At 37.7% G+C, this 23,624-nt stretch overlaps 1 protein-coding gene and 1 pseudogene across 9 annotated transcripts; one reads left to right on the forward strand and one right to left on the reverse strand.

Annotated features, from left to right (window-relative positions):
- The first annotated feature begins 14,038 nt into the window (after positions 1-14,038).
- Positions 14,039-18,473, forward strand: LOC137742307 (protein DETOXIFICATION 42-like). 9 transcript variants are annotated; one of them, XM_068482141.1, is made up of 15 exons: positions 14,039-14,197; positions 14,349-14,403; positions 14,672-14,941; positions 15,397-15,518; positions 15,602-15,811; positions 15,934-16,124; positions 16,240-16,375; positions 16,478-16,574; positions 16,701-16,801; positions 16,944-17,107; positions 17,292-17,363; positions 17,451-17,567; positions 17,672-17,767; positions 17,893-18,014; positions 18,101-18,473. In XM_068482141.1, the coding sequence occupies exons 3-15, from the start codon at positions 14,862-14,864 to the stop codon at positions 18,141-18,143; spliced, it is 1,551 nt and encodes a 516-aa protein (XP_068338242.1). In that variant the 5' UTR covers positions 14,039-14,197; positions 14,349-14,403; positions 14,672-14,861; the 3' UTR covers positions 18,144-18,473. The 9 variants fall into 9 exon arrangements, with proteins under 9 accessions (XP_068338242.1, XP_068338240.1, XP_068338247.1 ...); XM_068482139.1 differs by having other exon boundaries at positions 14,685-14,941; XM_068482146.1 differs by having other exon boundaries at positions 14,716-14,941.
- A 976-nt stretch (positions 18,474-19,449) lies between these two features.
- On the reverse strand, positions 19,450-21,403 carry LOC137742942 (zinc finger CCCH domain-containing protein 56-like; annotated as a pseudogene).
- Between the last annotated feature and the right edge of the window lie 2,221 nt (positions 21,404-23,624).

Consider the following 23,624-nt stretch of genomic DNA (forward strand, 5'->3'; position numbering starts at 1 on the left):
ATGGCCAACATCATATCATTGTGAGGCTATTCTTGAACCCCTACACGAACTAGCATGGTGGGAATGACTTAACTAAGTGCAATGGTGCCAACATCATATCATTGTGAAACATCATTCCCTAGAGGCCAAACTAGATGGGTAATTACAAGAGTTGTAAATGACTAAAGCGTTATTCTCTCATCATTATTATTGCTAACCAACATCATATCATTGTGAGGTGGGCTTGGTAATGGTGACCTTCCATACCCCGATAAGAGTTTAACATAACTCTCGGATTCCATTGAGGGATATGAAATTTGCCAAAAATAGTGGGTGGTACTATTTGATTTAAGACCTAATCAAGTAGTTTTTAAAATCAACAATCTAATACAATTTCTGTTATGTTATGTAGTTAACAACATGCCTACAATTACACCTACCATTATACTTGACAAAAAGAGCCTTAGGGGCCAACGTTTCCTTGCTTGGTATCATCACATTGAGAATGTCTCAAAGATGAATGACATATCGTATATGTTCAAGCAATTCCCTCCCCATGTACCTCCTATGAAACTAGCTTCAAATGAGGAGTGTCAAAATTATGCTAGACACTATGAGGATGACTTACAAGCCAAATGCCTCCTCACTTCACTTAGTGAGGAGCTTAAGAAGCTACATAAGCATATGGACACTTCTTGTGCCATGGTTGATAATTTGCATAAGTTGCATGACATTGAGACTAGTAATATACGATTCTCAAATGTTTGTAGTCTATTAAATGTCAAAATGGCAAAAGGGACATCGGTCCGAAAACATGGACAAAAGATGGAAAAGATCTTTCAAGATCTTGAGAGTTTATGAACTTCCATCGATGGGAAAATGGCCCAAGACTTTTTCCTTGCATCTCTTTCGGATGATTTCACTAAGTTTATAGTAAACTATAAAGTGAATAGATTCAATCGTACTCTTTCAGAGATGATTGACCTATGTTGTGAATTTGAACAAGGTTTCAAAAAGGACAGTTGAAGTGAGAATGCAATCATAAGGAAAAGGTTGCATAATAAGAAGGCAAGAAAATCCAAATGAACATGCTTTCATTATGGAAAGGTTGAACGTTGGAAGAAGAAATACAGGGTGCGCATTGCGAGCCTTATGACACAAACTTTTGAAGGGACTATTTATGTCATAGAGAGTGCTTTTATAGTAAGCTTCAATTCTTGGATATTTGATTCAGGCGCTGGTCAACATATCTGCAATTCATTGCAGAAACTAACAGGGAACAGGGCACTGCGCAATAGTGAGATGATTGTGTAAGTTGGGAACGACACTAAGATCTCTGCAAAAGTAGCAGGCACCTACATGCTTAAACTTCCCTCTGGGGAAGTCTTGGAACTTAAAAATTGTTTATATTTTCCTTCATGTATAAAGAATTTGATTTCCATCTATATGCTTTTACAAGATGAGCACTCAGTATTGTTTGACAAAATAAGTTGCACTTTATTCTTGAACGGTCGTATTATCTCTCATGGTAATATGATAGAGGGACTTTTTCACCTAGAGACAAGTAGTAGGTTGCACTGTATTGAAAGCGGGAATACCTCAAAACCCAAAAGGGCCAGCGAAGAAGTTAATTGAGAAAAGATGTGGCATCTTAAACTTGGACATGTGAACCTTGATAAGATTCGCAAGATGTCGAAAGACGGATATTTCCACCTATTAGGTAATGACCAAATGCGTACTTGTGAATATTGCTTGAAAGGGAAGATCACCAAATCTCAATTCACTGGGAAGGGAGAGCGTGCCACTGAAATTCTAGGGTTAATCCACACTGGCGTATGTGGACCTATGTCTACTACATCTAGATGAGGCTTCTCCTACTATATCACATTCACCGACGATCACTCTCGGTTTGGCTATGTGTATCTTATGAAGTAAAAGTTAGAATCCTTTGAAGAGTTCAAAGAAGTCAAGAATGAAGTTGAGAAGAAAACTGGGAATCAGATAAAGATCCTAAGATTAGATCGAGGGGGAGAGTGTTTATGTAACAAATTCCTAGATTATCTCAAAGAGTGTGGAATAATATCACAATGGACTCCACTGGGAACTCCACAACTTGATGGAGTTTCTGAAAGGAGAAATCGAACCTTGATGAACATGGTTCATTTTATGATGAGAATTGCCGATCTACCAGTAACATTCTGGGGATAGGCTCTATATACAGCAACTTACTTACTTAATAGAGTACCTTCCAAGTCAGTTTCACAGACGACCTATGAGATATGGCATGAAAGAAAGCCAAGTCTTAATCATATTAAGATTTGGCGTTGTGAAGCATATGTCAATAAGCTTGAAGCTACTAAGCTTAAAGCGAGATCAGTTAGGTGCTATTTTGTGGGATATCCTAGAGAAATTATGGGATATGAGTTCTACCATCCTGACAACCAGAAAGCATTTGTCGCCAGAACTACTAAGTTTCTAGAGGACGAATTTGTTCTCAAATGAACTACAAGTAAAACGATGGAAATTAATGAGATTAATGATGAACCACAAACAAGCACTCGACAAGTTGACAACCCTGTACTTGAACCCCTAACTCCACATAGATCTGAATGGGTTAACAAGCCACCTAAGAGGTATGGCTTGGATAATGACTTTGGGGAATTGAACCTTCTGGGTGACAATGACACAAATGAAGACCTTCAAGACTACACTGAAGCAATATCCAACATTGATTCAAAGAGATGGCAAGAGGCCATGAAATCCGAGATGGATTCCATGTATCAAAATTAGGTATGGACTCTTGTAGACCCTCCAGAAGGTATAGTACCTGTTGGAAACAAATGGGTCTTCAAAAGGAAAATAGGTGTTGATGGGAACATTGAGACTTATAAGGCTAGACTAGCAGCCAAGGGTTACATGTAATGAGAAGGGATTGACTATGAAGAAATCTTCTCTCCTGTAGCCATGATTAAGTCCATTCAGATTTTGCTTGATATAGCTGCTTACCATGATTATGAGATATGGCAAATGGACGTGCAAATGGCCTTTCTGAACGGCTACCTAGAGGAATAGCTCTATATAACTCAACCCAAAGGTTTCATGTCCAAGTCTGAAAAGACTAAGGTATGCAAGCTTCAGAGGTCCATTTATGGACTTAAGTAAGCCTCCCGGAGTTGGAACATTTGTTTTGACACTGAAATCAAATCGTTTGGTTTTACTCAAAACGAAAACAATAATTGTGTTTATGAAAAGGTTGTTGGGGATGCAGTTGTATTCCTAGTGTTATATGTAGAAGACATATTACTATTTGGGAATGACAGTGTAGTACTTTCTTCTGTAAAAGTATGGTTGTCCAAAACCTTCCACATGAAAGATTTAGGAGATACATCTTACGTGCTTGGGATAAACTCTATCATGATAGATCTGGAAAATTAATTGGATTATCCCAATCTATATACATAGATAAGGTGCTAAGTAGGCTCCAGATGGAACAATCTAAGAAAGGTTTTCTTCCTGTGAGACATGGAATTTACCTTTCTAAGTCTATGGAACCTAAGACTGATGAAGAAATACAGCATATGCGTGCTAGTCCTTATACTTCCGCCATAGGAAGTCTCATGTATGCCATAATACGTAGAAGGCTTGATATCGCATATGTTGTGAGCATTACTAGTCAATATCAATCTAACCCAAGATCAAAACACTGGGTAGTTATCAAGACGACCCTTAAGTACTTAAGAAGAAGTAAGGACATGTTCCTTGTTTATAGAGGAGCATCAGAGTTGTGAGTGGAAGCTTATACAAACGCAGATTTCCAATCTAATGTCGATGATGGAAGTTCTCACTCCGGATATGTGTTCACTCTGAATGGTGGGGCTGTCAGCTGGAAAAGCAAAAACAATATGTAATCGCTGATTCCATAATGGAGGCTAAATATGTCGCTGCAATTGAAGCTGGCAAAAAAGCATTTTGGATGAAGAAGTTCATTACTGAACTTGGAGTGGTTCCAACTATTACACCACCAGTAACTTTGTACTGTGATAATAGTGGGGCGATAGCTCAAGCCAAGGAACCCAAGGCTCATAAAAAAAAAACAAGCATTTTGACTGACCATTTAACATCATTAAAAGATATACTACCGAGGGGAAAGTTAACATCTTCTAGGTTGCCTTAGCCGATAACATAGCAGATCCATTAACGAAGCCAATGTCTCAAATCCAACTTGACCGCCATATGGAAAAGATGGGTATTAGATACATGGGAAGGTGGCTATAAGTTGGAAGTATGCCCACAAAGCCACTCAGTTGATGTAATAGCTTTTGGAATACTTATTGTGTTAAACCATTATATGTTTAATGAAGGGCAAAGCTTATTGTTAATTACTATTTATTGTATTATGTGTTTAAGCAATAAGGGAATCCAAGGAATGTATTTAATCTAAGAGAGAAATGATCTAAGTAAGTTAGATTAACTAGACCTTTCTCTTATGTTCATTCCTAAAACTTTCCTAGCCAAAGGATTGCCAATTGGGCATTGACAATCCGCTAAGGTTAGTATATGTTATGTTAACTCAAGCATGAGTATGACTAGTCTCAAGTCATTTAGTGTTGGACACTGAGACAAACACATAGGTGCTCAAAATGGTAATCGAGTACATTGAACTACGATCAAAAGAGAGTTCGAACATACACGTCATGTAAGAACTCGTAAGTTGCAATATGAAAAGTAGTCATTTGACCTGAGGCATCATAGATGTCTAATGGTTAGGTCATTTATCTTTGATCATGTCAAAGGAATTCCATCGAGAGTGTCCACAACATTGTTGAGGTCCAGCCGTCTAGTCATGTAGGCATTTAAATGCACAACAAAGGATCTCTAACTTTCCATGGTAGATAGAGGATACTCTGAGACATGATTCGGGAGTCTTTGGCCAAAGCATACCAATATGACTTAGGAAGTTTATTCCAAATCATATTCAATTGAATCATATAGAGAAGTATCACATTAGATAGTAGACATGAAACAAATTATCACTCAAACAATTTGATTAAGAGTATTGTATTAGAGAATGACCGTATTGCATTATAATTGTAGCTGGATAGGTTCTCCAACAACTTCTACTTAGCTTGGATAGCCATGACATACTGCTAGGTGTCACTCATGGTTTGTGGAAGCCCTGAAGATTAGCAAACACTAATCTTCATCAAAGGGAGAATTGAAATGTAGTTTCAATTCACAATCAATCGTTAAGAGTCCACTGCCTCGCTAATTGGAACCTAATGGATCGTACACCAAGTAAGGATGAAAGTGAAGAAATATAAATGAGATGGATAAGCAATTAAATGGTTTAATTAAGAATGATCAAGATTAATTAATTAGTTAATTAATTACATGAAAGGTTCGTATTGGGTTTTCAAGTTAGTTTCTGTTACTAAAATCAGATTAATCAAAACCACCCCAATTAAATCCAAATTTTAATGCTCGCAAGTGTAGGAATCGTAGTATAATGTAGTAGGCACGCACAAGATCGTTCCAACTAAGATTGAATGTAATTCTAACTATCTAACTAAATTTAAGTTTGACTTGAATTGGAATAGAAAAATTGATGATTTGAATAAAAATTTTGAAATGGTGATTGTAAATAAAATGAAATGAACTTAGCTCAGTGATGATAATGACAAAGTAAACAAATTATAATTCAATTGTGAAAAACACTAAAGCATCCGATTCACCATAACCAATTCTACTTAATTCCAACAGTTAATTATTAACGAATAAACATCCAACTTGACGATCTACTTCCTCTAATTTATATAATATCTGTGGCTTCTAGATTACTACGTATACTCATATGTGCTAATGATCTATGGCATCTAGACTACTAAACACACACAAGTTCATTAACGATTTGGGAACTAACTAAAAGACCGCATGAAACCTGGTGTATGGCATCTACAACAAGGAATTCATGGTACCATTTGCAAGACGCTAAAACCGAATTAACAACATGGCATATATGTTAACTCACATCACATACACTCAACTCAAACCCAAGTGGCAGCTAATCACAAGAATTAAAATCAAGTTCATAAGCATAGCAAAATGATACTCAAGGGAATGCAAATTCATAAACAATTAAACTGAAACATTAAGCAATCATGGTTAGGCTACATTGTAGCCCTAGCAAAATAAAATTAGTTCCGAAACATAATCGAAATTGGTACTGAATCCATAAGAAATAAGAAGAAAATTTAGTTTAGAAAAAACCTGAAAAATCTCCTTCTTTGCCACACCTCTAGTCTGCCTTCTTCCCTTCCTCCCTGTTTTCTTTTTCTCTTGCTTTTTTTTTTCCACTTCTCCTTCCTTTTCCATAACCGACAAAGGTTTTAAAACCCATTAATTGACAAGAATGAATGAAGAGAAACATAAGAAACTTCAACTCCTTCTCATTAATATCTCACTGCCATAACCCCTAGCCTCATTCCTCTTAGTCAATTCATTGCAGTAGCAGGCCTCCACAATTTACCTCTTCAATGCTCTGCTAAGTGTTGATACAAATAATAGGAAAAGCATTTCTAAATTTTTGAACATACTAACCCCCTGTTTTGAAAACATATATAGTACTACATATAGTAAATTTTTTGAAAATCTAGCATTTTGCAAACATTCATAAAATCATTATGTATAAAATAGTGCTCAAAAATGAATATAGCCACCCGAAGGCAAATTCATAAGTCTCATCAACAGTTACTCTCTAGGGGTATCATAGTCCCCCGAAGGCAGTACCTGTCCATCACTCGAAGGTGAAGTTGTATGACAATGAGTTATGCCAGTGAAGAAACCATGGTCCATCACCCGAAGATGAAATTGTACGACTCCAGGTTACGCTGGAGAAGATGATGCATAACATCACACACCGACACTAGCCCCGGGCTAATGAAACTGGGGGTATAGGATAAATATTATCAACTCCTCATCCACCCGAAGGCAATACCTGTCCATCACCTGAAGGTGAAACTGTATGACACTGGGTTACGCCAGTGAAGAAACCATTGTCCATCACCCGAAGGGGAAGTTGTACAACTCTAGGTTACGCTAGAGAAGAGGTATCTACATAAACATCATCAACTGTGTCTTATGGTCATAGACGTCTACATACCCATGTTGTGTGGATGTATAATAACTCACTAGAGACATACCGAAAACATACCTCAAAACCTTATATCCAAATCTGAAACTCAAAAGCTCAAGTCTCGTAACAATCATGATAAACCATATTCATAAATCCATAAAGTAATCATATTCAAAAGCAATAGAATGTCATATACTAAAATCTCATCATTCATAACCTTTCGGAAAATGTAATTCAATAAATCATAATTATTTCATAAGAGTAATTCAAATAAATCATAAATATAGAACTCCGTAAAACATAATAGAAACCGTGCTCGATTCATGAAATATGAAATGCATGCAAACCTAAGATTTTATAAAAATATACAATTTAAGAAGGGATCCACTCACAAGTATTCCACTACTGGAGAGCTACTCGAACTAAGGAGGATTGGATCACTTCCAACCGATGCACCTAAACACAAAGAGAGCGGATTCGAATTCGGCACGTCGAAAAACCCAAACAGGGACCTCTGGTTCCCCTACATACCGCCCCAGGGCGGTAACCCGGAAGGCCACAAGCCGCCACACGCCGAGTTGGGTTGCCAAAATGTTCGCCAAAAAAGTCATCACGGCGGAGGCACATGTGCTCCACGCACCGGTCACCATGCACGCCCATGCACACCCACGCACCAACCGTGGAACTGGGTTTCTGGATTGTGCCAGTTCTCAATGTGGGTTTTGGCCTTTGGTTTAGGCCCAAAGGATTGGGCCTGGGCTGATCGGTGGATGGGCCGATTTTAGGATTGGGCTTGGGCCAGGTTATGTTTTGGGCTTGGCTAGATAGGCCCAAGGTTTTAGGCTAGGTTTAGAGTTGGGCCAGGTTGCTTCGAGCCGGGCTTAGCCTGTTAAACTCGCGAGTTACCAGACCTAGTGAAGAAGAAGGCCAGAATTCGACCGAGAATTTTTCTGACTCAATTTTGGGGTCGAAACTCAACTAAAAATAATGATTCAAACGCCAACACAAAGCCAAAAAAGTTGAAGGATAAATTTTGTCCTAGCTAAGAACATGTGAGAACATTTGAACAAGCAAACTAATAACACTTTAAAGTAGGCATGCATTCAAAAAAATTTTAAAACCCATGACTTTCAAAGCCTAGTGAATGGTGAACTACAAAACTCTTTAACTACATTAAAGAGAAGAAAGGATTTTGAGATTCATTACCCTTGAAGCTCATCCTTGTTTACACAAGGGATTTACCCAAGTGGAGGGCTTTCAAGTCACATCCTAGCTCCTTAGATCTTCTTTGTGATTTTCTTCCTTTTGATACTCCATTGCTCCTTAAGGATGTGAGGAAAGGATCTCCAAGAACACCAAATGTTTGGTGTCTCTAAGTCTCCACACCAAGGATGAGGTGGGAAGATGAAATGGATGACTTAGAGGAAGAAAAGATTGCTAGCCATTTTCCCCCTAAGTGGTCGGCCTCTATAGAGAAAAAGGGAGAAAAAGTTTCTTCTTTTTCCTCAAAAAAAACCCTAGTGAGAGAATGTCTATAAAGTTTCCTTTATACCACCTCACACGTGAGTGGCGAACTTGCAATTAAGCCAAGTCCATTACCACTTACCCTATGGCCGGCCATCCTATAGTTATTAGGCTAATTGCCCATTTTGTTTTAGTTGTCATACAACTTAAACATAATGGGCATTGTGGACCAAAACCCTTTTAGGCCCAAGACCCGAAACTAACTTCAAAGATCCCGGTAAGCCTCCTATCATATCCACGCCATACGAACCTTTCGTATAATTAATTAACTAATTAATTAATGTTGAACATTCTGATGTGAAAATTATGTTGACACACAAATTAAACCCTATTTGTGACAATTGTAGTAATGAAGTAAGTAGGGATCGTTCTAACCGGGGATTAACTAGGGGTGCTAATCTAATTTGAATTGACTCAAAAACACAAAAACTAAAATTTAATTTGGTCGAATTTGAAAGTGTTTATGACTCCAAATGCTTAAAAACACAAAATAAAACAAATACAAATGACTACGACTCAACAAAATATGGGGGGATTGTGGTTGGATGAATTTAAACTAAATGGGCAGATTGTAAAGAAAATAGATTTTAAGACAAAATTTGGATGAATCAATGGATGATGGGATAGCTAAGGGGTTCTTCTCCACACATGAAATATATGCAACGTAAATCAATTTCCAATTATCAATCCAATAAGTTATGAACCTCGACACTCCAAGTTAATTAGGTCCGCTTAAATTAACCTTCAGATTTCCCTAGAATCATTGAATTGGATGAATATGCATCGCAAACAAATTATTCCTAACAAATTCTCTATATGAACAGCATGATAAAGACATAAGTTAGAATCATTACGTTCTTTGGAAATCATAAGCATCGACAAGGCATTTGTAACTATGAAAAGCATGATACGCTTGCCAGGAATCTACTTAACATGATCGTGACTAGCAACCTTCACTACTTGTGAATATAAATTCATAACGATTAGGTGAAACAAACTTATATCCTAGCATCAAATTCAAGCATGCAAATTAAGCGTGCACTCTCAATCAACATACAAGAATAAGTTCTAAATCAAACGGTTAAGCAAATTGTATTCAAAACTTATGCAACGATAATTGGAAGTAATCAACTTATTTCACATATATAATCATGGTTTCGAATCACCCCCTAGCTAACTAGGGGGTTTAGCCTCTCATGTTCACAGAAAGAGAAATACAATTGGATTTAAACATAAAGCACAAAGGATTGATTACACCTAGAACGCACAACGAATCCACTTGAATTTCTGCGCGTCGAAGCTCCTCTTTCCTCTTCTCCTTGCTGCGGCAGAGAGTGTTTAGGGAATTTCTGGATGGTTTGGGGGTTCGGCGAGGTTATGGGGTGGTGTAGGAAGGTTTGGAAGGTGGCTGGGAAGGGTGGAGGAAGGCTGCGGCTGTTGGGAGAATATGGGATGGTGCTGCGGCTGGAATGGAGATGGTGGCAGCACGGCAAAAAAGAATTGATCAATGGGTGGCTGCGGCTGTGATATAATTTTTTTGTGTGTATTAGGCCGAATCCAATTGATCAATGGGTGGCTGCGTGAAGATGGGAAAAGAAACTGGAATTGAATGGTGGGATGCGGCTAAAAAAAACCAAAAGAATGGGATAATGGGTGAATAATATATTGGGATATGGTGGTTGCGGCAAAGTCAATTAGGGTGATATATATGGGAGGCCACGGCAGCCTGTTATGAGAAAAAAAAATGGCATTTGCGGCTGCTAGGTTCTTTTTGAATTATGGGAGAATTTTGGGGGGAGTGACGGCTCTTTTTAGTTAGGGTGAATAAGATGGTACGGCTAGGGTTTAGGGTTAGGATTTGGGCTAGGGCCTTCGTTTTGTGTCCTAAAGCGCCTACAAAGACTTCAAAGTGGCTAGAAAAATACGGACGTTTAAGATTAGGAAAGGTTACCAAAACGGGAAACTTAGGATTAACTTTCCTAAAATAGGAAACCTTGTTTGAGTAGGATTCCTCGTTTTGGTAAGAATTCATCATTGGAGTAGGAATTCGTCGTTTCTTCAAGTCTTCAACTCATTCATTCCTCTTTCGCTCCAAAAGACTCCAATTTGCATCTTCTTGCACACTTTGGCCTTATAATCTGAAAATACACAAAAGTGGCCTTAAACACTAAAATAACTAAATAAACACAACATAAATGCACGAGAACAAGCTAATTAAGTCGCATGAATATGCTCCTATCACATTCCCAATTAAACCATTTAATTGCTTATCCATCTCATTTATATTTCTTCACTTTCATCCTTGCGCGGTGTACAATCCATTAGGTTCCAATTAGCGAGGTTGTGGGTGATTGTTACTCTTAACAATCGATTGTGAATTGAAACTACATTTCAATACTCCCTATGATGAAGATTAGTGTTTTCTAATCTTCAGGGTTTCCACAAACCATAAGTGACACCTAGCAATATGTCATGGCTACCCAAGCTAAGTAGAAGTGGTTGGAGAACCTATTCAGTTACAATTACAATGCAATACAGTCCTTCTCTAATACAATACTCTTAATCACATTGTTTGAGTGATAGTTTATTTCATGTCTACTATCCAATGTGATACTTCTATATGATTCAATTGAATATGATTTGGACCAAACTTCCTAAATCATATTCATATGCTTTGGCAAAGACTCCCGAATCATATCTCAGAGTATTCTCCCTCCACCATGGAAGGTTAGAGATCTCTAGATAGCTTGACCCCAACATTGTCGTGGACACTTTCGATGGAATGCCTTTGGCATGATCAAAAATCAAGGACCTAACCATTAGACATCTATAATGCCTCAGGCCAAAAGACTACTTTGCATATTGCAACTTTTGAGTTCTTACATGACATGTATGTTTGAACTCTCTTTTGATCGTGGTTTAATGTACTCAATTACCTTTTGAGCACCTATGTGTTTGTCTCAATGTCCAACACTAAATGACTTGAGACTAGTCATACTCACACTTGAGTTAACGTAACACATACTAACCTTAGCAGATTGTCAATGCCCAATTGGTAATCCTATGGCTATGAACGTTTTAGGAATGAACATAAGAGAAAGATCTCGTTAATCTAACTTACTTAGATCACTTCTCTCTTAGATTAAATACATTCCTTGGATTCCCTTATTGCTTAAACACATAATACAATAAATAGTGATTAACAATAAGCTTTGCCCTTCATTAAACATATAATAGTTTAACACAATAAGTATTCCAAAAGCTATTACATCAAATGAGTGGCTTTTTGGGCATACTTCCAACAAAAGTGAGGATTCGAGTCATACCAGAAAGGGATGATGTCGAGGTCAGAATTGGCCGGAAATAGCTTGCAATCGTCGATCCTTCACTGGAAAAACTGAAGAGATCCTTCCGAGTGGTTTCTAGGTCAAAAAAGTCACCAAATTATTTCAAAAACTACCTAAACCTACTTCTAAACACGAATCACAAAGATTTAGGTACGTTTGGACCTTTACCTAGGTCTGAAAAGCTTGGGATCTCGTCGGAGCTCACTAGCACAGTGCTGAGAATGAGAGAGAGTGATATCGGAGAGGTGAGGGAGAGAGAAGGTCTAGGTGGTGATAATGGTGTGGATGTGATGGTGGTGATTTATGTGTATGTATGTATGTAGGTAGGTGTGTGTGAGTTCACCGAAGAAGAGAGGAGAGTGAAGACGAGAGAGAAAATGAAGAGAGTTCTAGAGAAAGATCACGGGGAAGGAAGAAAAAGGGCACTAGACATAGGGTGCCACATGTCACCCATGCAGAGGTCCAAAAGTGGAGAAATATCTCCACTTGTGAAATTACAAAAATGCCCTTGTCGTTCAAAAATCATAGGAGCTTCGTTTTAGCTCCAAATTAGATTTTGATCACTCATATGTGTTTGTATCAACGATAGCTACAGAAATAAAATAAACGAAGAATTTGAATACGTTAATAGACGAAAGTCAACGCAAGTCAATGTTCACGGTATTTTCGTAATTTTAACTAATTAAAATGAAATTTTCGAAATGGGTTGTTACAACTAGGACATCACCGTTAACATTTAGGCGATCAACATCCTCACAACCTTAATCGTTAAGAGCTTGTTCAGCACTTCCCTGGCAATCTGGTGATGCAAAGAACGACAAGGTTTGCCTTGAGATAATGAAATTATAATCGAGGTGCGTCCATTGTTGGTTGAAAACTATTTCCACACACCCTCTTAGACCTTGGTTAAGCCTTGTGCCTTTGAGAATTTATGGAAAGGATGTCTCTTCGAAGTAGGCCCTATTATAAGAAGAAAAAAAAATCATTGTGCAAAAAGGTATTTAGACAACTTTTTTAATCAATTATTAAACCCACATCAGCACACATAACAATTTTTTTTACAAAATTGTGGCTGAATGATCATATTGATTTGCGACACCTATTTTCAAGGACTACATTGATTGATTTTCAATTTCAGGGACCATATTGAGGTGTAGGTTAATTTCAGAGACCATCTTGATGGTGTATGTCAATTTCAGGGACCATTTATGATAAAAACCCGTAAATCTTGTGGGGCCTATTTATGTGCCACATCAACACTTAACGAAATTTTCAATAGAATTGTGACGGAATGACCACATTGATTTGCGACACCTATTTTCAGGGACTACATTGATTGATTTTTAATTTCAATGACCATTTTGATGGTAAGGGTCAATTTTGGGGACCATGTGTGATAAAAATCCTTTGCTCATATAAGGTTGAGATCCTACCATAACTTAAATTACAAGTGGCCATCTATTGGCCAAGAAGAACCTACTTCAAGACATCAATGAAGCTCAAACTGAGGGGTTTATGACACATATAAAGTTATTTATAAGAGAAAATGGGATAAGGCAGTTTGGACATGTGAAATGAAGACCTACAGCCATTTCAGTTAGAAGATATGATTACGAAATAGAGCCTGGATCAAAGAAGTAGAAGAAAGCCTAGGAAGATTTGGACAGAGACTCTAAGAAAAGACTTGGACTACTTGGATCTAACAAAAAAACATGACACAAAACCTAGCGCAATAGTGTTCTAAGATTCATATGGCCGACCCCACTAAATAGGATAAGACTTTATTGTTATTATCGTAGTATTTATAAAACTAGCAGAAATGTAGTAGTAAATAATAACCAAAATGTTACCCTTACCACCTATTTGTACCAAACTCACATGCGTTGGTAGATCCTAACTCTATTAGGGAAATGGTACAAACGAATGAATAAATAAATGATAAGTGGAGCACTACTCAATAATAATAATAATAATAATAATAATAATAATAATAATAAGAAGGAGAAAATTCATTGGAGGGAGGTATAAACGGGCCAAGAAGAGCCTGACTCCGACAGCTTTCTCTCTAACGTACACAGGAAGAGCAGAGCCTGCCTCAGTTGGTCCGTTTCTGTTGTGAAGGTCTTTTCTCCCATGGACTTTGGAATTTGTACCTAAATTCAACACACACGCACACCATCGTTGTTCAACTTTGAAAGCTCTTCAAAGCTCAAAGGTCATTTAGTTTTACTTTTCATGTCTTAATTTCTTTACATTATATTTTCTTTCTTTAAATTCTTGGTTAGTTTTTGTTCTACACTGAGAAATTTTTTCTTCAGTTCAAGTGATATTCTGTAGAGTTATCGAAAACTGGATGATATTTGCAGGGGAGGAATTCGAACTTGGTTGTAGACGAGAAAGCACGTTGACCTAGTCAACTCGGTACGCCCTCATTTTCGCTTCATTAATTCAGACTTTCATTTGATTGTTTTCTTTGTAAAGGTTTGAAACTGTTGCAACTTACAAGCCTTTGAATTTGAATGTTTAGTTTGAAGGTTGAAATTTCATTGGAGAATTGTTCAAGTGAAACATACTTCTTTAATTTTCTAAAGCTTCTATAATTTTCTCAGTTTGAATATTAATTTTAGAACCCAACTTTCTTTTATTCTACTTTATCTGGTGATAAATCTTCGTCTGTGATTTCTTTGAGTTGAATGATTTAGGTTGGTAAGAAATCGAGTTATGAATTGGCAGACACCATAATCTGCAGGGCCTGCATCACAATTTGTGATTTTTCGTCTATCGATTTTATCGCCATAGCTTTGATAATTCGGCTTCCATTAAACAACGGTGCTGTAACATCGGTGAAAAAGAAATTCATTGAATCGGCTATCGAACTGATGGCTGAAGAAGAAGATGGTTCATATTCGTATGGGAACACAAGGAAAACTTCTATCTACGTTTTCTTCAAGGATTGCGGGTAATCATTTTCAATCGGTTTTATGCATTTTACATTTCCTTTTCCTGTTTAGGAGGTCCCTTGGTTTGTAATTAGAGTTTTTGTTTGACTGAACAAAGCAGAAAAGCAGTGAAAAGTACTTCCTATTAGCAACGCGAGCTTTTACTCGCATCCGTTGGCTGTTGTAATTGATTTTATTCATGGCTAGACCAGCTCAGACTTTCTTACCTCTGATATGTTTGATCCAAGAGCCACATTCCAAATGATTTTATTATTGCAATTAAGAAAAAGTAGCTATCATTCCCTTTCCTGACATATCTGTAGTCCTACGATTTCATCAACGTATAGAGTTATCAAATGAATTGTAATTACAATTGAAACGACCGAAAAGGATTGTATGAGTGAGTTAATGTATGTTCTAAAGTTGGAAATAGATGGTCTATCTAATACTTGGATTCTCTCTCTTTTATGCGTAGATGTGTTTTTAATTTGGACAAACTTGGGTTAGAAATAGCGTCAATTGCATTGCCTGCAGCGCTAGCTTTGACAGCTGATCCAATCGCTTCTCTAGTCGACACAGCATTCATTGGCCAAATAGGTACTTTCCTTCCTCATTTTTTTCTTTCATTTCAACATTGCGTATGTTCTTCGATTTGAAATAAATTGTCTTAATGTTTAAAGGTCCAGTGGAGCTTGCTGCTGTAGGAGTTTCTATTGCTTTGTTCAATCAAGTATCAAAAATTGCAATATTCCCACTTGTTAGTGTCACAACGTCTTTTGTCGCCGAAGAGGATGCTATGGGAACAGTGAGTCCCAAGGTGAATGACAACGATTACCTGGAAACTGGTTCATCAATGAATGATGAAACACAACAGTTGATTCCAGAAAGCAGTATGCTCCATGTTTTTCTATAATGTACTTCGTATGCAGTGTGTAAAGACTCACAGAATATGACTACATAGATCTAAAAGCTTCTTCCTTGATAATTTTTTTTCTTCGATATTATTTCTCAGATACCACTCAGAACGCATACAACTCAAAATCAGTTGTTGCAAGCTTTGAAATCGTTAAAAACGATTATCAAAAAAGGTACATGCCGTCAGCATCATCAGCAATGGTTATTGGCAGCATCCTTGGCCTTATCCAGGCCATATTTCTCATAGCTGGCGCAAAACCTCTTTTGAACTTTATGGGAGTCGGTTCTGTAAGTGAATACTTTTCTTTTTGCCTTATGGTTTTACTTAATAACATTTCTTATCAAGCGCTAAAATGCTGTGTTCTCTAACTTCTAATAACAGACGGAACTATTGTTTGTTTAGGATTCCCCTATGCTAAAACCTGCACAGCAGTATTTGATGCTGAGGTCACTTGGTGCTCCTGCAGTTCTTCTTTCGCTCGCTATGCAAGGGATCTTCCGTGGGTTCAAGGATACAAAAACTCCTTTATATGCCACTGGTATAATGGAGTTCAACTTTCGTTTCTGACCTAATCGATTTCACCAGAATAAAACATTATTCAGCTTTCTAATGCATAAATTAATGATCTGCTTAAATTCAGTGGCAGGAGATGTAACAAATATAATTTTAGATCCAATATTTATTTTTGTTTTCCATCTGGGCGTCAGCGGTGCAGCTATTGCTCATGTTATATCTCAGTAAGTTTCATCTATCTTCTCTCCCAAGTTTCGTGTTTGTTTTAGGTCCTATTGTGTTGTGTGCGCTCTCTGGAATTATGCATTGTATGTCAGCTTTGCCTCTTATTGTTAAAATGGTAATTGCAGGTACTTGATATGTTTCATACTCTTGCGGAGATTAGCAGCTGAAGTTGATCTATTACCCCCAAGTATCAAACATCTGGAATTTAGTCGATTTCTTAAAAACGGTAAGGATTTTATTCTGTAACTGGCAGTTGTGACTCGAATCCTTGGGCCTTGGTTTTAATGAGCCGAAAACATTGGAAGCGTTTGTTAAAAGATAGAGTTAATTATGAAGTTGATACCCCATTAGTCCTTTCTTCCCTCCAGGTTTTCTATTATTAATGAGGGTCATTGCTGCTACATTTTGTGTGACACTGGCCGCATCGTTGGCTGCACGGCAGGGACCGACACCCATGGCGGCATTTCAGGTCTGCTTGCAGATTTGGTTGGCAACTTCCCTTCTAGCCGATGGGCTGGCTGTTGCTGGACAGGTCGGATATCATTTCGTTAATGCATGAGACTACTGCAATATGGATATTTACGAAATTAGTTAGAAAACCTTTAGTAAATAGATAGAAATGATCAACTTCTAGTTTTTCAATTAGACAGTTAAGTTTAATCAGAACCGATGATGATCAACTGCCTTCACACTGAAATTTTTGGCTCCACCTTCAGGCCATACTTGCAAGTGCATTTGCGAAAAAAGACTACGATAAGGCAACAGCCACTGCATCCCGAGTGTTACAGGTGCGTAATCATTTTTCAGAAGGATCAAATATGAATTCCATATGATGTCAGTTTCTCTAAAAATTCGTAATTGCGTTTAAACTGCAGCTGGGATTTGTATTGGGGTTGATGCTCGCTGCTATACTGGGAGTGGGTTTGCAATATGGGGCAAGGTTATTCACCAGAGATGTCAGTGTGCTACATCTCATTGGCGTAGGTATTCCGGTAAGTCCCCTTGTCTCAAAACAGAAAACAATGCTTCCGCTGACATTTCTTAGATCCTAAATGACATTTTGATTTGAACTAACAATCTTCAAATTCGAAATCAGTTTGTTGCAGCTACTCAACCCCTCAATACCCTGGCGTTTGTTTTCGACGGTGTCAACTTTGGAGCGTCTGATTTTGCATACTCAGCCTTTTCCATGGCAAGTATTGTATCACTTTCTTGTAATTCAAGTAATGATTTGCAGCTAAGTAAAAGCTTAGAGGAGAAGCACCGCATTCAGTTTCTTGGGATACAAGTTAATGTGATGTTCACGATTTTCTCCAGATTCTGGTGGCTATTGTCAGCATCTTAGTTCTGTTTATACTCTCCTCTACTAATGGATTCATCGGAATCTGGGCTGCTTTGGCCATCTATATGAGTCTCCGGACATTGGCCGGATTTTGGAGGTATAATCTTACTGTTTTCGCCCGCACACCCGTTGAAACACAAAAATTCCCATAACTAACTTAAAATTTTGGTATGCAAATTGCAGGATAGGAACAAGAACAGGACCCTGGGAATTCCTCCGGGCGTAATCGCTAACCCAGTCTCGAAAGTTAAAACAGTTTTTTTCGCTTCCATTCCTTGCATTCTTCCGATTTTATTTACATGTAGATAAATCATATAAAAAGTAAATTTGCATGTAACTTGTCCTGTTGGGGAAACCCTTGATCAAAATTTGGTTCGAGTTTATGAGTATATGTTGAGAAGGGATTGCACCTTCTCTGCATATTTCTTATAAAATTGTAACCACAGGTCCATAGTGACTGGAGAACCAAATAGGAATTGAACTTCTGTGCAATTCAAATGGAATCGTATCATGTAATTGAAATATTAATCAAAATCAGATTCAATCAAGGAGAAAATCAAGTGCTAACGAGAGGAGAAACCGGACAAATAATTTAGTGGTACTTCTGTTTTCAATGTTCGAAAAATAAATCATTGCATAAGTGGTCCAGAATCACATCTAATGACCTCGAGGAAAAGAGGAAAAATGAACAATTCCATATAATAGCAAATTTCCGCCTATCCAAATAAAAAAGTCCCCACCCACCATAACCCCCATTGGAATTCACCTCACCATGAAACAGAGAAATAAGGAAACAAACAAATGGAGGGGAAAAGCAAAAGAAGAGATAATCAAAGATAAGAAATAACATGTAATATACGTCTTGGTAATTGTATTCTTGATTAAATGATCAAACGATTAAAAACTCCAGAGTATAGAATACCTCAAAGTATACTTGAAAAATCGCAACACGTGCAAATTGTGCAACTCTATCTCTCTTTCTTGGAAGAATATGCTCTACTTTGTTCACTGGGACTAATCCAAAGCATACAAAAAATAGAGCGCGCAATACAGGAAAATAGATGAATATATTTTTCCTCGATTCCATTACAGTATCAAAAAATGGTAGAACAAGAGCTTTTGCAGTTTTACTTTTAAAGAACAAATTATTTAAGGACAGAACAAAAAAAAAAAAAAAAAAAACAAACATACAAACAAACAAACAAAAACAAAATACTTAACATTATGATAGATGTGGGAGAGAAGATCCTTCACCTGGTTTGGTCTTCTCATAACCCAAATGGGAGTTTTCATTTCTCCTATTGTTACTATCACCAACCAACTCAAGAAATTGTATTTCTGTTGTAGCTACCTCCGCGCTCTGTAAAAATGGTTTCATTTTCACCAAGCAACATGTTAATCAACCACTGCAACTGCTCAATCAATGCTTTGGAAACTGCATGATCATTATTTTCACTAGGAGAGGCATTTAACTAGAACACCCGATAGGTAGCGGTGTGCCTGATTCTGGAACAAATGTGATTTACTTTGCATCAGACAATGATTCCTTCACCAGAGACATCAGGCTCGTCGACATTATGTTCAGTATAATCGAATTTTTTTAAATGACCCAGCTCATCTGTTCGGACACACCAATCTAGGTAGACTCCCATTTTGATATAGAAGGTACAGGGGAACCAACACCATTGGATCCAACATCACATGAGTTGGGGTTGTATAGCGGCTTCTGCTTCTTGCGCTGAGCAAGAGTGGAAACCCTAGTGCCTACTGGAGAAAGAGGCTTTATGCTTTGAGGTGACATCATCCTCGGTGAGGAATGACCAAATGAAGCTTGCAGGAGATTCTGGTCAACCGTCCTTGGAGAGAACACATTTGTTCTGGAAGGAGATAACATGGTTTGCTGCTGCTGGAGTTGATTACAAACACCAGATATTTTCGAGGTTGAGAAAGCAGGTGAGTATGCAAGTTGTTCAGCAAATCGAGGGGATGAGACCTGGGACGTGAAAAGATCATTGAGATTTGAAGGTGTCAAGGTTTCTGGACGATGAGGATGACTCATTGAGGAAGCACTGATGTATGAATACGAGATGGAAGACCCATCGTGAAGTGGTTGCTGGTGTTGCATTTCAAAATTATGCAACATGTTAACCTCCTCGGTAGAAACATTATTTGCATTAAAATAAGATCTCAGACGACTTGCTTGAAGATTGCTGCCTGAGAGATGCAAACTGGGGATTTTTTTTTTTAGGCCATGCCATGAAAGACTCCAAAATACCATTATGAGGAGACATAGGAGAAGTAAAAGGAGGAGGTGACCTGGCCTGCACCGCTTTGGGCAAGCCAGGCAGCAGGCTCAAAGCTGCCGCCATGTCCATGAAAGCAGCAGCAAAGATGGCTGAATGAGGTGATGGCATCGCAGATCCAGCAGAAACATACAGGGGTCGCACTTCCTCAGGTTTGTGGGCAAAGAAGCAAACCTGACGCAAGCAACTTGAGCCATCCTTGCAGAGTCGAGTCTTGTACCGTGCTGGATGAAGCCAGCACTCAAAAATCCCATGAGCATATTCACATAAATCTCTACGTCTACATGTTCCTTTGCGAAAATCGAAGCATGGCATACAGCTATAGTGGAATTTTCTCGGGTCCCTTCTCCTTGCATTCTCACCAGGATGTACAAAAGGGCATTCAGTCCAATCATGTGAATAGGCTCGCAAACAAGGCCGGATCTTGAATGAAAACATTCGAAACTCATCCGTGGCATAAATGCTATTCTTAATGTTGGGAAGTAACAGATCAAAGGGGTATTCTTTCTTTTCAGGTGCGGAAGAAACATGTATAGCATCAGAGTTACATGTTGAATCAGGGATTGATGATGGCATCGAATCATTTGTCGAAGATGTTGAAAGAAATGGTGAATTAGATCCAAAACAAGCATTTGAAGCATGGACCGAGCCATCATATTGTAAGAGCTCTTGAAGCACAACTTTCAGATTGGAACGATTCAGAGGAGCAACAATAACATCAAAAGGGAAACATCCGTTGGCATCAGTAGCATTGGGATCTGCACCAGCCTGCAGAAGAACCTTCACAGTTTCAACAGCTCTTTTAGACCCACCAGACGCAGCACAGTGAAGGGCAGTGCTATTATCTGGGCCGAGAAATAAATTTATATCTGCCTCTGAAAGAGAAAGAATCAGTTTCACAACATCAACACAACCATACTTAGAAGCAACCATTAATGGGGTCCTACACTCAAGAACCATTCGACTTGAAGCGCCCTGGCGACCATACCAGAGTCCAATCTCATTAACCGTAGCAACGGCGCTAATAGATTGTTTAAAGCCTTCGACATCATTATCAGCCGTAAGCTCAAGCAAGCTGGAGAAAGAATGCTCAGTCTCAACTGTTTTGATCGGATTAACCATGGACCTATTCACAATCTCCCTTTGTTGGGAAGATAATGGAACTCGAGGCTCCGAACTTAACTGCTCCAAGGCACCACACATGCTTCAATTAATAAAAAAAAATTTACCTGAAAGTGACAAAAGACCGAAAGAGAATCATAGATCATAATGCCAAACAAAATAGAGAATCATATACTTATCTCAAGAATAATACATCCGAAAACGAATTTGGAAGCGTAATCTGATAATGATTCCTCAAAAAAATCCCTCTGAAAGAAGAGAAAAAAAGATACTCTGATCAGAAAAAGGTAGAAATCAGTAATAGAAGAAATTTGAAGGGACTCAAAAACAAAACGATTAAGGAACCAATCTTTACAAATATGGAAACAAAAATTAGCAAAAACTATATATTGCTTAACATGGAAAACCCAAGAAAATTCCGGGTACGGAAGCATAATCGCTAGAAACTCTCACTTTGCCAAGAATATCAATTAAAGTTAAACTTCTTAAAGAAACCAAAATAATCTTCCATTTAAACCCAGCTATCAAAACCTTTTTTCTTTTTTTTTTTTGTTAATTTTCTCTCATGTTATTTAATCAATTAAAGTTGATGCACAAAATAGTTATGAAATTAAAAAATTATAAAGTAAAAAGAAAAAGAAGGAAAGAAATTTGTGCTTTGCTTAGTAAGTTTGAACATTGAATTTTATGATACCGGGTGGGTTTTTTTTATGCCCTTTCTTCCGCCTTGATAGTAGTTTCAGTCAGTTAAACAACGAAAGTTCCAATTTTAAATCTTTTGCAATTTCCCACACTTTCTCAGCAACCAACCAAACGACCACCAAATGTAATGTAACCAAATTGAAAACGCCTATCAACAAAACCCATCTCAAAATTCAAATTTTGAATACCATCAACTCAAATAAACACAATGCCATCTAAAATCATAAATTTCAATGTAGAGAAATGAAAAACAATTAAACGAAAATGGACTTACAAAACAAAGAGCGTATAAATTAGTAGGTATATGCAATTAGCACCAATGGAGCCGCCATTGAAGCTGCAGGAAACTGTACGAACAGCAATTAGCGAACGGCAAAGTAGGAAGCAGAGAGCAGAAGGCAATGCCGTCAACGCCTCAAATACCCGGCGAGGCGAGCAGAGAAGCTCTATGAGGGCAAAATGAATAGAGTGTGAGTTCGAGGGAATGGAGTGTGTATATATTTTATTATTTATATTTTTTTTTGGTACAAATATTTTATTATTTATATTGGCGTGGAGTGGGAGTGAAACTTTTGCAGTGGGTCGGGGTGTGGGTGACCTGCTGAAGTGGGGAGGAGGATTCTCTTCTCCTTTTTTTTTTTTTTTTTTTTTTTTTTTTTTTTTTCGTATTTGAACGATCACGGTTAAACCACATTAATATCTTCTATTAATTTTATATAAAAAAAAAAAGAAAAGACAAAATAGAAAATATGAGAAAAGGGGAGGGAAGGAGATGGAAAGAAGAGGAAAAAGAATCCTAATCCTTGAAGTGGACATAAGGTGAAGCAAAGTAGGTGAGATTGAATGGGCGTCGATAACCGGATATTGCGGTGGACCCTCCAACCTATGGATTGCTTAAATTTTTCAAAAAGTAGCTATGAAAAAAATTTAGAGTGCAAAATGTGTTGGTAAATATAAAAGTGCACTTTTTTTTTTCCAAAATTTGGATCAAAACATAAGCAGCAAAACCATGTTTCTCAAAACATGTTGTTTTCAAAAGAGATAGAGTGAACAGTAGTGTTTAATGAAACTTTCTCAATGTAACAATCCGTTCCTAATTTTACGTTTTTATTAATTTAAAAAGTGTGAACTTACGAAAATGCCCTTTGAGGTGAAATTGTAGACTTTCATTAACCCTCGTATTTTGTGACATTTAACCCATTTTGTTAGCATATCCTTGTAGTACTCGTCACTACGAATGCGTGGGCACAAGCAGAATTAAATTTGGAGCCAGAACAAAGATTTTACGGAATTCAAAACGTCGAGGGCATTTCGATAATTTTATGTTTCGCGAGGTATTTTCCGTTTCGTCTTTTCTTGCCTTGTTTGGTGAGCCAATAGTGCCCACCTCTGCCCTCCTTGTCTCCCGTGAAGGAATAATTTGTGAAAACAAGTTCATTTGAGCAACATATGCATGCAATTAACAATTAAAGACGGAATCATCTTTGTATGCACCCAAAAACAAAACTTTACCCATGAAATTCAAGGCTTAGTAGTTGTGGTGAACCAAGACTAACTCAAATCTTAAAGAAAAGAGTTGA

Source organism: Pyrus communis, chromosome 8 (assembly GCF_963583255.1).
Source record: "Pyrus communis chromosome 8, drPyrComm1.1, whole genome shotgun sequence".
In the NCBI taxonomy this organism is placed as follows: Eukaryota; Viridiplantae; Streptophyta; class Magnoliopsida; order Rosales; family Rosaceae; genus Pyrus; species Pyrus communis.